At 36.8% G+C, this 16,607-nt stretch overlaps 2 protein-coding genes across 2 annotated transcripts; both read left to right on the forward strand.

Annotated features, from left to right (window-relative positions):
• The first annotated feature begins 2,530 nt into the window (after window positions 1-2,530).
• LOC122306187 (protein FAR1-RELATED SEQUENCE 5-like) lies at window positions 2,531-4,808 on the forward strand. The gene is made up of 4 exons (XM_043118625.1): window positions 2,531-2,590; window positions 2,904-3,011; window positions 3,137-3,227; window positions 3,913-4,808. Exons 1-4 carry the CDS (start codon window positions 2,531-2,533, stop codon window positions 4,806-4,808), a joined length of 1,155 nt encoding a protein of 384 aa, XP_042974559.1.
• Window positions 4,809-4,865: 57 nt separating this feature from the next.
• LOC122306188 (protein FAR1-RELATED SEQUENCE 6-like) lies at window positions 4,866-16,571 on the forward strand. The gene is made up of 7 exons (XM_043118626.1): window positions 4,866-5,972; window positions 6,117-6,216; window positions 6,365-6,460; window positions 7,076-7,143; window positions 9,667-9,723; window positions 15,919-16,079; window positions 16,436-16,571. Exons 1-7 carry the CDS (start codon window positions 4,866-4,868, stop codon window positions 16,569-16,571), a joined length of 1,725 nt encoding a protein of 574 aa, XP_042974560.1.
• Window positions 16,572-16,607: the final 36 nt, after the last annotated feature.

The following is a 16,607-nucleotide window of genomic DNA, read 5'->3' on the forward strand; positions in this document are numbered from 1 at the left end:
TCTCCCCCCTTCTCTCTCTCTCTCTCTCTCTCTCTCTCTCTCTCTCTCTCTCTCTCTCTCTCTCTCTCTCTCTCTCTCTCGCTCCTAAACAATTGAAACTGCTCTGTTTCTGCCGAAGCTAGAAGCTACTTTGTTTCTCCCCCATAATCTCCGGAAAGACCCTTACAACCAAGAGAGCTTTTTAAGTATTTGTTTCTTTTTCCTCTATGCTTTGTGTTGATGGAGCTAAGGGCATTTTAGTAGTTTTCTTTTAGGAAAAAATAGAGTTTTTTCTTTCACCTTTAAAGCTTCAAGTTTGGGTTTGAGATTGTCACCGGTAGCAACTAATGGCTGTTTTTGGGTAATATTTACTCTAATAATCACATAGAGTTCTTCTATACAAGGACCTACTGTTCACGCAACCTCCCCACTCCGCCTACGTGGCAAATTAATTAATTTTTTTTTAGGGAAAATGCGGGCGTTTTGGTCAGATTTTAGATTTCAATTCCATACCCCCCGCCGCGTTCTTCATTTGTGCTGCATTCTCCCGCGTCCTCCCCCTTCCCCCCCCCGGTCGTTTTCCGTGAAGTCGAACGTTGGCCGGCGCTGGGCGGCGCTAGCCGCACAGTAGGTGAAAAACACTCCGGAAAGGGGGTTGTTGCAACACTGTGGCACTGTGTGGGTCCATCATTTCGGCACGGTGTTGGGTCGGTCGACTGGGTTTGAGTTATTGCAGAACCTCGGTCGCGGTGGGCAAGGTGTTCCACGTCTGTCGCCGGAAGTCGAGCGGCACAAACAGAACCGAGCGGAACTGTTCTGAGAGAAGGGAATCGGGTCCACTATCAACGTCGACAGCAATCCGTGGTGGTAATCACCAAGCTCCGGCTGGTATATTTCCGTAAGTCCCTCCTCGACTGTAAGTCCCTCTTCAAGCGTCGATTAATTCAATATATGTATGAAAAATTTTTCCTTTTCTTGAAGCTTTTGTTATTACGTTTAGTATTAAAGGAGAATTTTTTATTTGTTGGATGTAAATATTTGGGTCTGTCGAAGAGGTTGATGTTCTGGTGTTAAAGTGATGAATTCGAATTTTTTTGATCTGTTGCTTATAATTGTGTTAGGGTTTGCTGCATGTTTATAGGGTTTTGATTCCCTTGCTGTTTGAAGGTGCATGGCATTTACGGCATGATGTTTTGGTTAACAATCTGGGGCATTTCGAAATATTTCCTTCTATAAATGTGTAGAATAGAATTAGACATGGACTTTAAGTCCGATTCTGGAGGCTCAGTTGAAGCTTAATGGTTTAGAAATTGTAGGTGATGTATGTACCTAGCTGTATGCCAAAGTAGGTGTTGTTTAGTTTAACTTATAGTTTGTGATTTTATTTGGCACCTGAGAGGTGAAAGTCAGTATGGATCATTTGGGTTTTTATGAAATGAATTTGATTGTGATAATCATGATGCTGCTTTTGTGTTTGTTGATGCATGAGATTGGAATGGAGGGAATAACAAATTGTCAATTGAATGGAGGACCCACCTGATTAACATGATTTTCCTTTCTTCTTGTTGAAATTTTGTTATTCATAATCACAAGGAGGCAATGACTGACTTTGTTTACCTCTTTTGAGAGGGAAATCAAAAACCCATGACCCCATCTATCTTTAAATTATCCCCAACTCATTTACAGCCTCTTCTTCTTCTTCTTCTTCTTTTTCTTCTTTTGTGTGTGTGCACTGTGCAACAAAAATATTTAAGGAAAAAACTATAAATAATACATAGTGGGCCTCCCATGAATTTGACTAATTTGGTGTGACATGGCACATAGAATCTGTTTTAGCAGGCAAAAATCCTGCCTTGGATATCCGTTAGCTTGCTTATCGCATTTACAAGTGACCTTTTTACTCTTAAATGGGACTACTTGTAATGAGGTTTTTGGGCAGTTTTTGACAAGCTCTTGAACATCTAATTAGGGGTGTTTATTTTCTGTACTTGGAGTATGCCTAATTAGGTTATGAGGATTGATTATGAGGGTTAGATAGCGTTTTTCCTGGTTATTTTTAATTTTTCTGACATTATAGTTTGAATGCATGTTGCAGTTGCCTGATTAGAGGAATGTGGTGGTTGAGGGATTTCTTATGTTGATGCATTATTCTTGTTCCCAATACTTAGTCCAACAATCGTGATGGGCAAAGAGGAAGATGGAAGGCCACCCAGGCCATCTACGTCGACTTCTACCACCCATGTAGGATACACACAGGTTATTTGATTCTATTATGTTGTCAAAAACTTTCCTGTTACATTTACTTAATCCATTAAATGTGCTTTTTTTGTATGTTATAGGGATATTATGGTACTGTAAATCCATATAATCCGCCATATATGATGCCTTCAAATACATTTCCAATTCAATATCCATATGCTTGGGGTAGCCAGGTAAAGTTATTTTACCTTTTCCTATATATATATATTAATTTTATTGCGTGGGTTTGAGTTATTATAACCCAGTGGGTTGGTAACTGTAGTATGTCGCAGTGCCACCCTTTGGACCAAACATGGCATCCTCAATGGTGAGTAATCCAAAGGAGTTGGGTCGAGATGAAGATACAAACCAGGTAGGAGGCTTCATTTGGATCTTGCAACCATTTTATAAAAAAATTTTGGGGTTAGTGCGTGCGTGGGTTTGGGTTCTTATAACATAGTCAGAGTTCGTGCAGTATGTGCCAATGCGACTCTTTGGACCAATGATGTCATCTCCTCCGTCGAGTAATCCGGAGGAGTTCGGCCGAGGTGAACATACCACGCAGGTAGTTCACCTCAATCTCATCTTTAATATTTTTTTGAATTTAATTAATGATGTTTTTATTTTTAATTTATGGTTTGGGAGCGGGTTTGGAGCATTTCTAACAGTGGGGTGGGTAACTGCAGTATGTGGCAATGCCACCCCCCTTTGCAATGCCACCATTTGTCCCTTCGTTGCCATCTCCTCCGGCGAGTAATCTGGAAGAGTTCAGCCGAGGTGAACACACCACGCAGGTAGTGAACCAACCAATCTTATCTTTAAGATCTTTTTGAATTTAATTAAATATGTTTTTATTTTTAATTTATGGTTTGGGAGCGGGTTTGGAGCATTTCTAACACAGTGGGTTGGGTAACTGCAGTATGTGGCAATGCCACCCCCCTTCGCAATGCCACCATTTGTCCCTTCGTTACCATCCCCTCTGTCGAGTAATCCAGAGGAGTTCAGCCGAGGTGAACCCCAAACCACGCAGGTAGTTCACCTCAATCTGACCTTTAATATTTTTTATTATTTAATTAATTATCTTCTTTATTTATTTTTTGTGCGTGCGTGTGTTTGATATATTAACACTGTGGGTGGGTAACTGCAGTATATTGCAATGCCACCCCCCTTCGCAAAACCAACCTTTGCACCTCCATGTCCATCCCCTCCGTTGAGTATTCCTGAGGAGTTGAGACGAGCTGAAGATTCGACGCAGGTGGCTGACTTCATTATTTTGCTGTAACTTTATATTTCCCATGAAGGATATTTTCCGTTAGACTAGTGCGTGCATGGGTTTCAGTTATTCTAACACAGTGCAACTTTGTGGGTAACTGCAGTATTCCTCATTGCCACCCTTTGGACCAACCATGCCATCCCCTACGTCGAGTAATCCTAATGAGTCGAGATGAGTTGAAAATACAACTCAGGTAGTTTACTTCAATCTATTTCCCTTGTTTTTTCTTCTACCTCCGTATTTTCCTTACTGATTAACACAGTAAGGAAAATACAGCATTCAACAATGCCACCATGCGGACCAAGTACCCCCTACCTACATTGCGCAACTGAAATAAATGTTGGAGGTACACGTTTATTCATACGAGTTAAGATCCCATGCCATATTGTGGAAACCTAATATTAGTAACCATTTATTTTCAGAAACTGAACCGGACATAAATATATCGCCAGATGCGGAGGGGATAAATGATCTATCAGATGATGATGAGAAAGTTGACCCTCCAATAGCTGGTATGAAATTTCCATCTGATAATGAGGTTTTGCTGTATTACAAACGATATGCCAAACAAGAGGGTTTTGGTGTTATTATCAAACGGACAAAGAGAGATCTAGATGGGAATGCCAAATATGTGACGATTGGCTGTGCACGTGGGGGAAGATATTATCCTAGCTATAGTAATTTAGCTAAGCCCCGAGGAACGACAAAAACCGATTGTAAGGCAAAAGTAAATGCTTGGGTTGTGAATGGTGAATGGGTGTTGACCAGTGTTGAGCTGCTTCACAACCATAGTACTGTTAGCCCAAAGAAATCTAGATTCTTTAGATCTCATAGAGTTTTAGATGAATACAGTCAGAGGATGCTTGACTTGAATGACAGAGCGGGTATTCGGATGAATAAAAATTTCCAAGCACTTGTGACTGAAGCTGGGGGGTTTGAGAATTTGGAGTTCCAAGAGAAAGATTGCAGGAATTATATCGACAAAGCCAGATATTTAAGAATGGGTAAAGGGGGTGGTGAAGCACTGAATGACTACTTTACGAGAATGAGGAAAATGAATGATGGGTTTGTGTCCGTCATGGATGTGGATGATGAGTTTAGAGTCAGGAATGTGTTTTGGGCTGACGCACGAAATCAGGCAGCATATGAGGTTTTTGGAGATGTTATCACTTTTGATACTACGTACCTAACAAATAGGTACGGAATGCCGTTTGCTCCCTTCGTTGGTGTCAACCATCATGGACAGTCCATACTCCTGGGGGCAGGGTTGATTTTAAGCGAGGATACAAGTACGTTTGTTTGGTTGTTTGAAGCATGATTAGAATGCATGAATAGACGGGCACCCCAAGCTATCATAACAGACCAAGACCGTGCAATGAAGAATGCCATTGACATTGTATTCCCGCAAACAAGGCATAGATACTGTCTCTGGCATATAATGCAGAAATTGCCAGAGAAATTGGGATCCCACGGTGATTACGACGCAGGGTTGAAGGCCAGCATTCAGAATGCAGTCTATGACACACAGACTTGTGATGAATTTGAGGAGAAGTGGCAGCAGCTAATTCATAAGTATGGCCTAATGGGAAATGCATGGTTGGAGGGGTTGTACACAGAGAGGTCTTTTTGGGTACCTGTTTATTTGAAAGGTGTATTTTGGGCAGGTATGAGCACTACCCAGCGGTCTGAGAGCATGAACGCCTTCTTCGACGGATATGTCCATTCCGGTATGACGTTGAAAGAATTTGTCAATCAATATGACAATACTTTGAGGAAGAAGGTGGAGACGGAGACGGTAGCTAATTTCCAGTCGTGTAACCAAACGATCCCATGTGTTTCGCCATTCAAAGTTGAGAGACAGTTTCAATCATTGTGTACAAATGCTAAATTTAAAGAGGTTCAATCCGAGGTTTGGGGGATGCTTTTATGTAACCCTTCGCTTGTCAGCACACAAGGCAGCATTTCCACTTTCGATGTGCTCGAAGAGATTTCCACCCCCGATGGACAAACCAAAATTGTGAAATACAACGTTTACTTGAATGAAGAGGAATTCGAAGTTAAATGCACTTGTGGCCTGTTTGAAATGAGGGGGATTATCTGTAGGCATGCATTTAAAGTCTGTCAACTGAAGTACATTCATCACGTGCCAGATAAATATGTCTTAGATCGATGGAGGAAAGACATAAAGAGATCTTATAGGCTGGTTAAGAGTAGCTATGATGATTGTCGGGGCAATACGGATTCACGGCGGCATGACGTTGTTGTTAAACGATGTCTAAGATTTGTGAGACGTGTACCATGGAATGATGAGCATGTTAGTTCTTTCTTTCAGCTGTTGGAAGAGTTTGAGCAGAAGGTCGTAGGATTACAGGCTGAGTCAGGATCAACGAGGTTGAAATCGAATGTCGATGCCGATAGAGGTAAGAAAATATTAAGTCCACATGTTGTTCGTGGGAAGGGGAGACCACCAACTCGAAGAAAGGTCCCAATGGTCGAGAAGGCTGGGAGGAAGTGAAAGAAGAAACAGGTACTTTTGCATAAATATCTCTCATTTTTATGTGTAGGAATTTCTATTCGTACACAGCTGATTTCTTCCTAATGGGTAATTTTCTATTTTCCATTTTAGACTTATAGGAGAATATTTGTGGAGGAAGAGCAAATTGGCCATCATAAGCCAGCAAAAGAAGTTGGAGGTGGTATTGACGAGGTTGTGCTCCCAACCCAGTGTAGTAATCTAACACAAGTAACACCTCCAGCCACTGAGTAGGTTTGAGCATAGGTATTATGTATATACTTAGGGTCTATATTTCCCATACTCAATGCAAGAGCAATCAATATATTATACTAATTTTAATCATTGTGCTATCTCTTTAGGCTACGCCAATCTTGCCCCATGGACTTTAGCATATACACTAACAGAATTTTGGTTACTAGTTTCACAAATGTTTGCAGTATCTATGGTTGCTACTTGTAGGTAAGTTTTCTCCAATTTTGCAACCGGGAGAAAGTAACCAGAAGTTGGAGAGTGCATGTTTTTTTCCCCCATATGCTCCATTACTACTCCATTACATCCAGTTCCATTCAGTATGCTTTATTGTCAACGAATGCATTTATTGTGCAAGAATGCATTTGCTGGGTGGGTAAGGAAATTAGAAGAGGAAGTTGCTAATTTATCCTTTTTCTATGCATATATATAATCCAATTTCCTCTGGCACATCCAGGAACTCCTTTGGTGTTGGGTACATGATTTTCCAGCCTTTAACAGTTTTATGGTTGTGCACATGCAGTGTTGTATTTTGGGGGAGAGATGAGCATCATCATCTTAGTCTTCTACCTTTGCATTGAATTGTGGGGAGTGTAGCGAATATTATCTGAAGCTCCGACCATTATGACGTGAAACATAACATACCAATGACACTATATGTTATATTTATCGGGGAAAACACAAGCTTGCGTTGGGATCCACCGTGCTTTGAATATTTCTGCATGTTACATTTTTTATATTGCTACATAGTGTTCTGTTATTGTGACTTGTTGTAATTCTTCTTTGCATGCTAATTTGGTAATGTTGGTTTATTATTGCAGTTTTTGGAAATGGGTGGCTTTTTGATCCGGATCAACTGTCATCAATTTGTACAGGTCTGGAAATAGAGGTATTTTTACACATGGTATCCGTCAGCTTGGTATGGTTGGAGGGATTTTGTATAGTGACCTTTGTAAATGCATCCTGTGACTATATTGTACAGTAGGTATTGAAAAAGTTGCGCCAATACCTCGAGTAAATGGATATGTATAGGGAGTGGAGAATAGATATTGTAACTACACTTGTATATGAAGTGGATATTAACTTTATGGAATTTATATAATGATAGGGAATGCTAACTTATATTGTGCATGTATCCACGATCAACTTAGATGGATAGGTGCATATCGTGGTGCATCAGGTATTGAAAAACCATGTGTAACGTTGAACTGGTTTTGTTATTTTTATTTGATGAAGAATGTTGCTAGCGATTGGTGGTGATATTTCTGGAATTTATGTTGAGCATGTTAATGTAACTGGTCGTGTACTCACAAATTTCAAGAGGTTCTCTTCCATGTTGTTGGATATAATGAGGTTCTGCAGGAAGATGGAAATGCTTGTGTACATATGTTAAGAAGGGATATTGTGCTGCAATGTTGTTGCGTATAGGAAGCTTGCAAGGTTTCCATCGTTGGTTAGTTGGGTGGAGTGGAGGGGACATGATGTATTGATTTTTTTACAAGAGGCTCTGTTATTGTAACTGCTCTTATACTTTGTATGGAGGTTATTAGAAGTTCCACTAATAATAAAGTTGAGTTACTTTATCATCGTTGTTAGCAAATGATGAAGAGCTTTCATATATGTACGGGTATTGTAACTACTTCGACACTTTGTGGCAATAAAGAAGTTTTGTATGATGATTGGTTTGTATATACAGGTACTATGTAGCTAATTTTTATGTTCACGTTGAAAGAAGAGGTATTGCCATGTTGGTTATTCAGTATGTTTTGTCCTTTTATAGTGAACATAAATATTTTCCATTCAAGGGGAAGTGAGATTAAGATTTAGGTACTTTTGTAGTTAATATTTGGCAAACCAGAATTTTTTTTTTATTTTTTATTTTATTTTGATATTGCTGGATCCTGATATTTGCAATTTTTGGCTGGGATGTTGCTTTCCTTTTGGTGTTTGAGGTTGGTTTCGTTACGACGCAGGGTTTGAGGAATTCACGCTGCAACATTCCAATATCCATTGGCTATTTTTTGTTTGCTTAGGTAAATTAAAGTCTTGTACATCTCCAGTTGAGAATACAAGTTTTTGATTTGAAGTTGTCTAATTCAATGCTGTATTTGGTTATATGGAACGTGTAAGACGGAATGGGTGGGGTTTCCGGAAGAGTTGTGCTAAAAATACATTTCCCATACCTAAAAATTAAAATATCCGTCCACTACAATCTGTATCAAAGCCAAAATTTACCCCAAAAATCCATACAAACCGGATCTGTTGGGCTTGAACATTAACACAGTATGTCCATTTTACAGACAATGCACTGGCAATGTTTCAGAATTTCTACTTGGCAATATGTGTTTCCAACGTTGTCAATGCATACAACATTCATACACAAAAATCTTACCAAAGCCTAAAAATTATCCCTAGCTCCAAAACAGCATTTACAGGCTAGAAAAATATGAGAATTCAATCCCAATAACCAACTACGTTTACTAATTTAGATCGAATAGGATACACATTCAGAACCAACCAAAAAATCTAACAAGAGATACAATCCAACACATACACAACAAAATACGCCCAATCCTATTCAATGCCATCCTTCTTCCGAGTTCGTCTTCTTGATTCTTCAGCATAGTCTCCCTCTCTATTAGTTTGTCATTTTCTTGTTGGGCTTCATATTCACGCAACAAAACAGCATCCTCCCTCAGATGAAGTTCATTCTCTCTTGTCTTGTTGGCAGTCTCACGTAGTACTGATTGCAGTATATCTTCCTAAACGAAGAATTGACATCTTGTTTGTCCCTGTGTACAATTAAAGAAATCCAATATCCAAATTACTATAACTTATTGTACATGCAATAAAAATATGATTGGAAAAGTTGGAGAGTAATTACCGTTTGGAAATTTGGACAAGCATAGAATTTCCTATTCGGGTTTTTGTGGGTGCGGGAGATCTTTAATGGCGCTTTCAAACCACACCAACAACTTGGCGAGTCAAGTTCAAGATCATTCAGTACACACGATGATGATTGACTTGATGCCATAGTTGATCTAGATGATGATTGACAAATACCAAAACTATCAATGCAGTTGTAGCTGCATGCGTAAAATGCTAACAACAAAACGCAGGTAAAATTCAATCATCATGCAGTTAATAGTATACAATGGGTAGCGAAGTGAGTAAATCTTACCGATTTCACTGCAGGATCTCGTTGCTGTCCTTAAACTTTTGCATCATAGCGGGTATAAATTCAGTTGTCTAGCAATTGTCTCTATCTAACTCTCCATTTTCCAGACTATGTTTGGGTTGGAGATGTTCAGTGAAAGTTTATAAATTTATAGAGCAAATTAGGGTATATAAGCAGGTTTTTTTTGTTTTTATTATTGGTTGTTTTTTTGTTTTGTTTTTATAATTGTGGAAGGTGAGGGACAATAGAGAACAGTGGGTTGGAGATGCTCACAGAGTTGTGACATGGAAGGTAGGTTTTCCTATAGCTTTGATTCACCGACCTCAATCGGACTGTAAAAGGGAGCCCATGAGTCCAAGGCCATATTCGGATGTTTGAGTCTATACTCTAGTTAAAACTTACCTTTGAGGAAGAGTGAGTCTCCTCGGTTGTGTGAGGCCAAGGGTCAGGTTTGTAGAGTGTTCCAATTGAAGCCGTGAGCAAATATGAGTGAAGTGTGAAGATCACTTCTAGTTCATATTGGCAGGATGTGCCAATTCCAAATTAATTGGCAAAGGCAGTTGCTAGAGCCATACGGATATTAGTTGGAAATGAATTAACTACCGGTTTGGGTCAAAGTACAAAGTTAAAATTGGGATCTAGTAGGTGACTTTAGAGCTTAGCGTTGCTACTATGTGCCAATCAGTAACTTCAAATAGTGGTTTCTCCAGCTAATATTGGTTTTATAATTTATAACTGTTCTGAGGCTCAGTAGCTATAAATATAGAATTTGTAATTTATCTCTTTCCTACCTCACTTAAGTTATGTACCCTGTTTTTTGGTATTGATTTAAATGATAGTATTATTTAAGAGGTAATTTTATTTAAGATAGTATGAAAGCAGAGGTAATTTTATTTAAGATCATAGTATTAAAGCAGAGGTTGATTTTATTTAATCAACCATTTCATGTCTTAAGTCCACTAGTTTTGAGCATGGACTAACAAAACTACTACGTTCAAATGCAAGCATTGATGAATATTCTTCCACTATCCAACAAACGTAATTATGATGTGTGAAGAGCATTTATTTGGTTTTCACTTAGGAGGATGAATATTAAATCAGAACTAAACTCTTACAGAATACAACATTGTGCCTTCCATGTTTGTTGGACAGTGGAAGAAGAATCCTTAGGCTTTAATTCAGACCAAGGATACACATTCTTTGGTTGGAGGATTTTCAATATAGCAATGACAAAATCAGATCTACAGAGAAATTGTTAAGGCTCCAGCGAAATGGTTAACAAACAAGAGAATGAGTAATATAAAATTATTACTCTGTTTTTCTGCAGTGTCTATTTGTCCCCCTATTTTTTTTAAAAAGACAATAATTTTTATTCTACTTTTATTAATAAGTTGTAATATATTATTCAACCATATTTTGTATAAGATATACCTATATACAAATCGAGTGTGCATGAGCTAAGAGTGACAGCATAACAAAATGTGAGATACCTGCTACGGTTTTTGTCGAGTAAATACTCATCCATGATGATTCAAGCGATTTAATTTAATACCAGTTACTAATGGTCAACATGAGAAAGCTTTTATAAAGAACCTTAAGAGTCTGCAAGCTTTGGATGCATGCTGGAAAACAAAACAGTATGTGCATATAAAAAATTTAATCAAGCTACCTTAAGCCTAAAAAGCCATAAACATTCAGGGTAGCATGGCCCTCGAGATGCGAAAATCATTAAACCATAACTGCGATAACAGTGGCATAACTCTAGGCCTGTATGACTACTTCAGCCATGGCTAATCTCAGGTGCAATCCATCAACAAACCAGAAATTGATAAACAAATATATTAATTATAAACAACACAAACATTAAAATGCAGTTGTAGCACATAAGAAATGGGTCCTGATATACTTCAAATGCCAAGTTCCCACTATTATTGCATGCTCGAATACCTTCACTCTTTGCTTGGATGCTCGAAGACCCAAAATTTTAACAACCACTTGTTATGTGGATAATGGCAACCCAATGGAACAAAAACAAACCAAAAAATTAATACTTAGACATTCAGCATACCCACCATTGCCACCATTCGACATTCAAAGTATAATTTATTGTGCGTACTAATAAAAGTTTCAGTAAAAACCACGACGCTTTAATCCATTAACACATGATGTATACAATGATACCATCACCCATCAACCTTTAAAGGACAGAGAATTCAATCCCTCCCATAGACAAAAAAGTAGACATAACATAATTTATAGAGGTAAGATTAAACCCATGTCCATATGATATTACTTCTGACAAGCACATGCAGGAGAACAAACTTCATATCAGCACCCAATTGCAAGACCAAAGCACAGAATATCACTAAGGCAGAAACTTTTTATCTATATTAGGTATCAACCTCATTATTTGGGTAAACCAAAAGCTACTTTTAATGTAATAACTGACATATCACCAACATATATATCAAGGTAGTAAAATACTATACAATAATAATGAATACTCTATCTATGCTAGCTAAAAGCTAAAAAAACTTTTTTTACTCACACTGGTTCAGCCACCTTCATTTAACATTTCGGATAAGCTTACATCCCCTGTACTAAGGGGATAGATCTACAGCTTAAACTACTACAAGATATGAACCTGACCTCCATAAACCAAGCTGTGATTGATAAGCAACTAACATCTTCATACCAAACACTGAATTCCAAACACTGAATTTCCAAACCACTTTCAACAACAATTTTAACTTATCATATATTGTACAAAAACAAGAACCCAAATAAATATCAGAACACTTTCTAAACAATAAGGTGCATAAACGACCCAATAATTTTAATTTCTAAATACAAAAGAAAGATTAAAACTATTCAGGTTAGACTTCAAAAAAACTTACCTTCCAGGATGAATCTTGCAGCGGCTTGGGTCTGAAGGATAGACCGGCTGAGAGTGAGAGAAGGGGTGAGAGTGAGAAGAAATGCATTCACGCCAAGATACACAGATTGTATAAAAAAAAAAAACCTACCTTTGATTCGAAGATTCGGTCTAGCGTCTCGGTTAGCCTTCAAGTCACCAAGTTCGAAGGTAAGAACAGATTCGAGACTAAAGGGGCAATTATCTAGGGTTCGGGACTGAAGGCGCTCATTTCTCGAGACTCAAGGGGACTGTTGGCGTCGGGGTGAGAAAGAATGGGGGCGACGGGACCGTAGGGGCTGATCTCTATGGGTTCGGGACTGAATGGGGTTGTTGGCGTCGGGGTGAGAAATAATATATGTAGGGAATGAAGGGGGTGATTTCTAGGGTTCAGGACTGAAGGGGATTGGGGTTGTTGGCCTCGGGGTGACAAAGCATGCTGCGTCTGGGTCTTTCCCTTGCTCGCCTGACTCCATAACCGTAGTTGAAGTAATGGGTATGGGGGGAGAATGAAGGCACAACCTCGGGAGGCCTCGCTCCGTCTTCGTTGTTTCAGGGAAAGCTGAGAGGTCTGAAGAGGGAAACTGAAAGCGGGAGAAACTGAGCTAGGGATTTCAATTTTACATTTCATTTCTAAACCGTGACGTGTGAATCGAACCAGCTGGCCACGTCAGGAGTGTGGTGTGTGGAAAAGGAAACCGGATGATGGATAGACTTTTCGAATCACATATATGCTCTCAATTGTAAATCTTTGATATTTTCTATGCATCATTTCCTTTGTAAATTCATTGTCTAACTTCTAAAACTAAAATTTTTTTGTTCTTATTAGACACTACAAATCAACATTATTATTATTATTATTATTATTTTTTTGCGCCGAGGACTATCTGAAACGAGGGAGTTATGCTGAGAAATAGATCCAAAGCAATGACCAGCAAGCAAAATTTAATGGGTGATCACAACTCTCAACCATGTCTCACTGGAAAATGCCCTAGAGCCGTAGCATTTTTCTTTGGTTGTCCAAGATTTAGAGCTTTCAAAGCAAAGGGCCTTTCCAATACTCCATCGCAACGGGTTTGAGGAGAGAAGAGGGGGCTTGAAGAGAAAGAGAGACGGATTGAGCGACTGAGCGGAGAGAAAATGATGAGAGATCATTCAATTATCTAAGATCAATTATGTTGTAATTATATTATTAAGTGTCCATCCCTTATTGGAGGGTATAAAAAAGGGTTAGTCATCATATCCTGTTTTAAGATTTTCTCCATTTTCAAATAGTTTTTTCATCCTCTTTTCCCCTTCCTTGCATAATTTTTAAATAGAAAATCTATTTACCGGTCTTAATTTTTTGCACACCTAAGACACATATGTAACTAGGGATGAGTTCGGTTCAGTTTGAAGAGGTTTTGTGGACTGGATCGGACCTATTCGGTCCAGAATTTTCTCACTCTGGACCGAACCGAACTCCCTCAGGACTTGTCCGGTCCGGTCCTATTCGGTCCAGTCGGTCCACGATTGACTTTTATTTATTTATTATTATCCAATGACATTTTGTTTAATACTTATGTAATTATATTGTGATATATTTAATATATATACATATAGTATACTATTATATATATATTAGTAATACACTAATACTATTAGTCTATTAGTAATAATACTATAACTAATAACTATATGTAATAATAACTATACTATAACTAATAACTATATGTAATAATAGTAATAGTGATAACTATATATGTAACTATATGTAATACTAATAACTAATACTATTAGTTTATTAGTACTAATAACTATACTAGTACTAATACTATAACTAATAACTATATGTAATGATAGTAATACTATATGTAATACTATATTAAATAATAGTAATACTCTTATTACTAATACTCTATGTAGTTATAGTGATTTAATACTAACATATTACATATTAAGCTAACTATACTAATACTATTATAAATTTACAAATATATGATATATTATAATTTATACTATAACTTTTATAATATGTTAATACATTAATATATATACTAGTACTATATATATTTTTTTGATCGGTTATACTAGTACTATATATTATAATTAATAGTTATACATTAAATAATATAGTAATACATTGATACTAAATATATATAGTTATAGACTTATAATGATTTAGTTATTATGAATTTATGATTAGTATAACTATATAACTGTATTAGTAATTCAATTTGGCTATATTATATTAGTAATATTAGTTATGTTGAATCAGTTAGTTAATATAACTATATTCTACATTATTAGTATTAAGATAAATATTAGTATTAGTTATAACTATATAGCCTATATTAGAATTGAGAGTCTTAGACTATATAATAGACTAATAATATTAGTACAATTATATAAGTATATTGTATAGATATATATTAGTTTTAATTATAGTGATTAGTATAACTATATAATAGTAGACTATTAGTATAACTATATATTAGTATTAGTTATATTGTTATGGTGATTTAGTATATTATAATTTATATATTATATTTATACTATAACTCTTATAATATATTAATATATACTAGTACTATATATTATAGTTATATATTAAATAATATAATAATACATTCATACTAAATATATATAGTTATATTTCTAGTGATTTAGTTATTAACTTATTATGATTGGTATAACTATATAAATTATAATAGTATTAGACCATTAATATAGTTATATATTAGTAATATTAGTTATGGTAAATTAGTGCTTTAGTATAATTATATAAGTATTAACTATAATTACTTATATATATTAATTAAATATAAGTATAGTGATAATTAAATTATATTAATTAAAGTGATAAATATACTATATAGCTATACATAGTATTAATTATAGTTATTAGTATAACTATAGCCTATATTAGACTATTAATATTTTTTTTATACCATATATAATTATATAATTAATTATATACAACTATTATATAAATAATATATATAAATATATTTTTTTTTAATTTCTATTCGATTCGGTCCGAGGTGAAAAACCTCCAGACCGGAACCGGACCGAACACTTTCGGTCCCTTAAAAATTGGACCGGACCGGACCGGTCCCAATTCGGTCCGGTCCAAACAGGACCAGTCCGATTGGTTTATCCGATCCAGACCGTCCGATTCTCAGCCCTATATATAATGCACCAATATGTAATAAAGAGAAATAATATTGACAGTCGTAGTTGTGCAAGCGCCGCACAGTCGTTTTAAAAAAATGAATTAATATGAGATCTATATGAAAAAAAATTAATTTTTTTAATCATAAACCTTATTTTTTTTTTAAAAATAATCATGCCATGACGTTTGTACATTCTACGACTATATTACTAATATCATAAAAATGATCCCTAAAACCTCAAAGGCTCAAAGTTGACAAACACATAACACTGATGGGACCCACCATATCCAACCTTGCTGGAAACGCTGAGAAAGGCATGTGATCCAACAGAGTCCCTGCTGACCACCATAAAGAGCTCCCATATTAATTTCTGTGATCTGCCTTCTCATGTTTACATCTTTCTTGTCCACGATCCAGACCATAGGTGCTATCACCCAAATATCGAACAACTTGACGTCGCTACAGTGCTCCACGCTAAGCGGCCAAGATCCACTCTGTCAGCAGCAGCTGGTGTTGCTCCGTCGCAGGTCGACGCCGGACGTCCACCTCCACATTGCACGGCCTGCCCCACAATGCAGGTATATCTTTTTTTTTTTCACAAGAAAATCAATTTCCGAACAGATCTAAAATGCAGATGAAAAATGGAACTAATGGAAGCTTTATAGCTTTTGCAAATCCTAAAGTTGATACTTCTTTTATTTTTATTTCTTCTGTTCTTTAATTTGTTTTGTCTACTTATTTTTTCAAATTAAAGTTTCACCAAATATATTTCAATTTTCATCTTTCCCGTTTCGTTGAAAAAGTAGAATTCATTACTCCATGGCTGTATTTGAAATGAAGGGTACCTAAAAGGTGAAAGGCGTGGTCCAATCCTCTCATGGGCAGTTATATATGGACTCATGGCTGAATTCTCACTTCATGGCTATATTTGCAGTGGTGCGCTTTCTTCACAGTGCATGCATTTTGGTGAGTTTTCAATATGGGATGAGTTCGTAGCAGAAGAATACCATTCTTGTAGTTGTGGGAAATTGAATGGGAGGAGGGAAAGTGGAAATAGTCTGAGCATTTAGACCCACCCTTTCTGGTTCTTTAGCTGCGCAGGTTAT

Source organism: Carya illinoinensis, chromosome 4 (assembly GCF_018687715.1).
Source record: "Carya illinoinensis cultivar Pawnee chromosome 4, C.illinoinensisPawnee_v1, whole genome shotgun sequence".
NCBI lineage: Eukaryota > Viridiplantae > Streptophyta > Magnoliopsida > Fagales > Juglandaceae > Carya > Carya illinoinensis.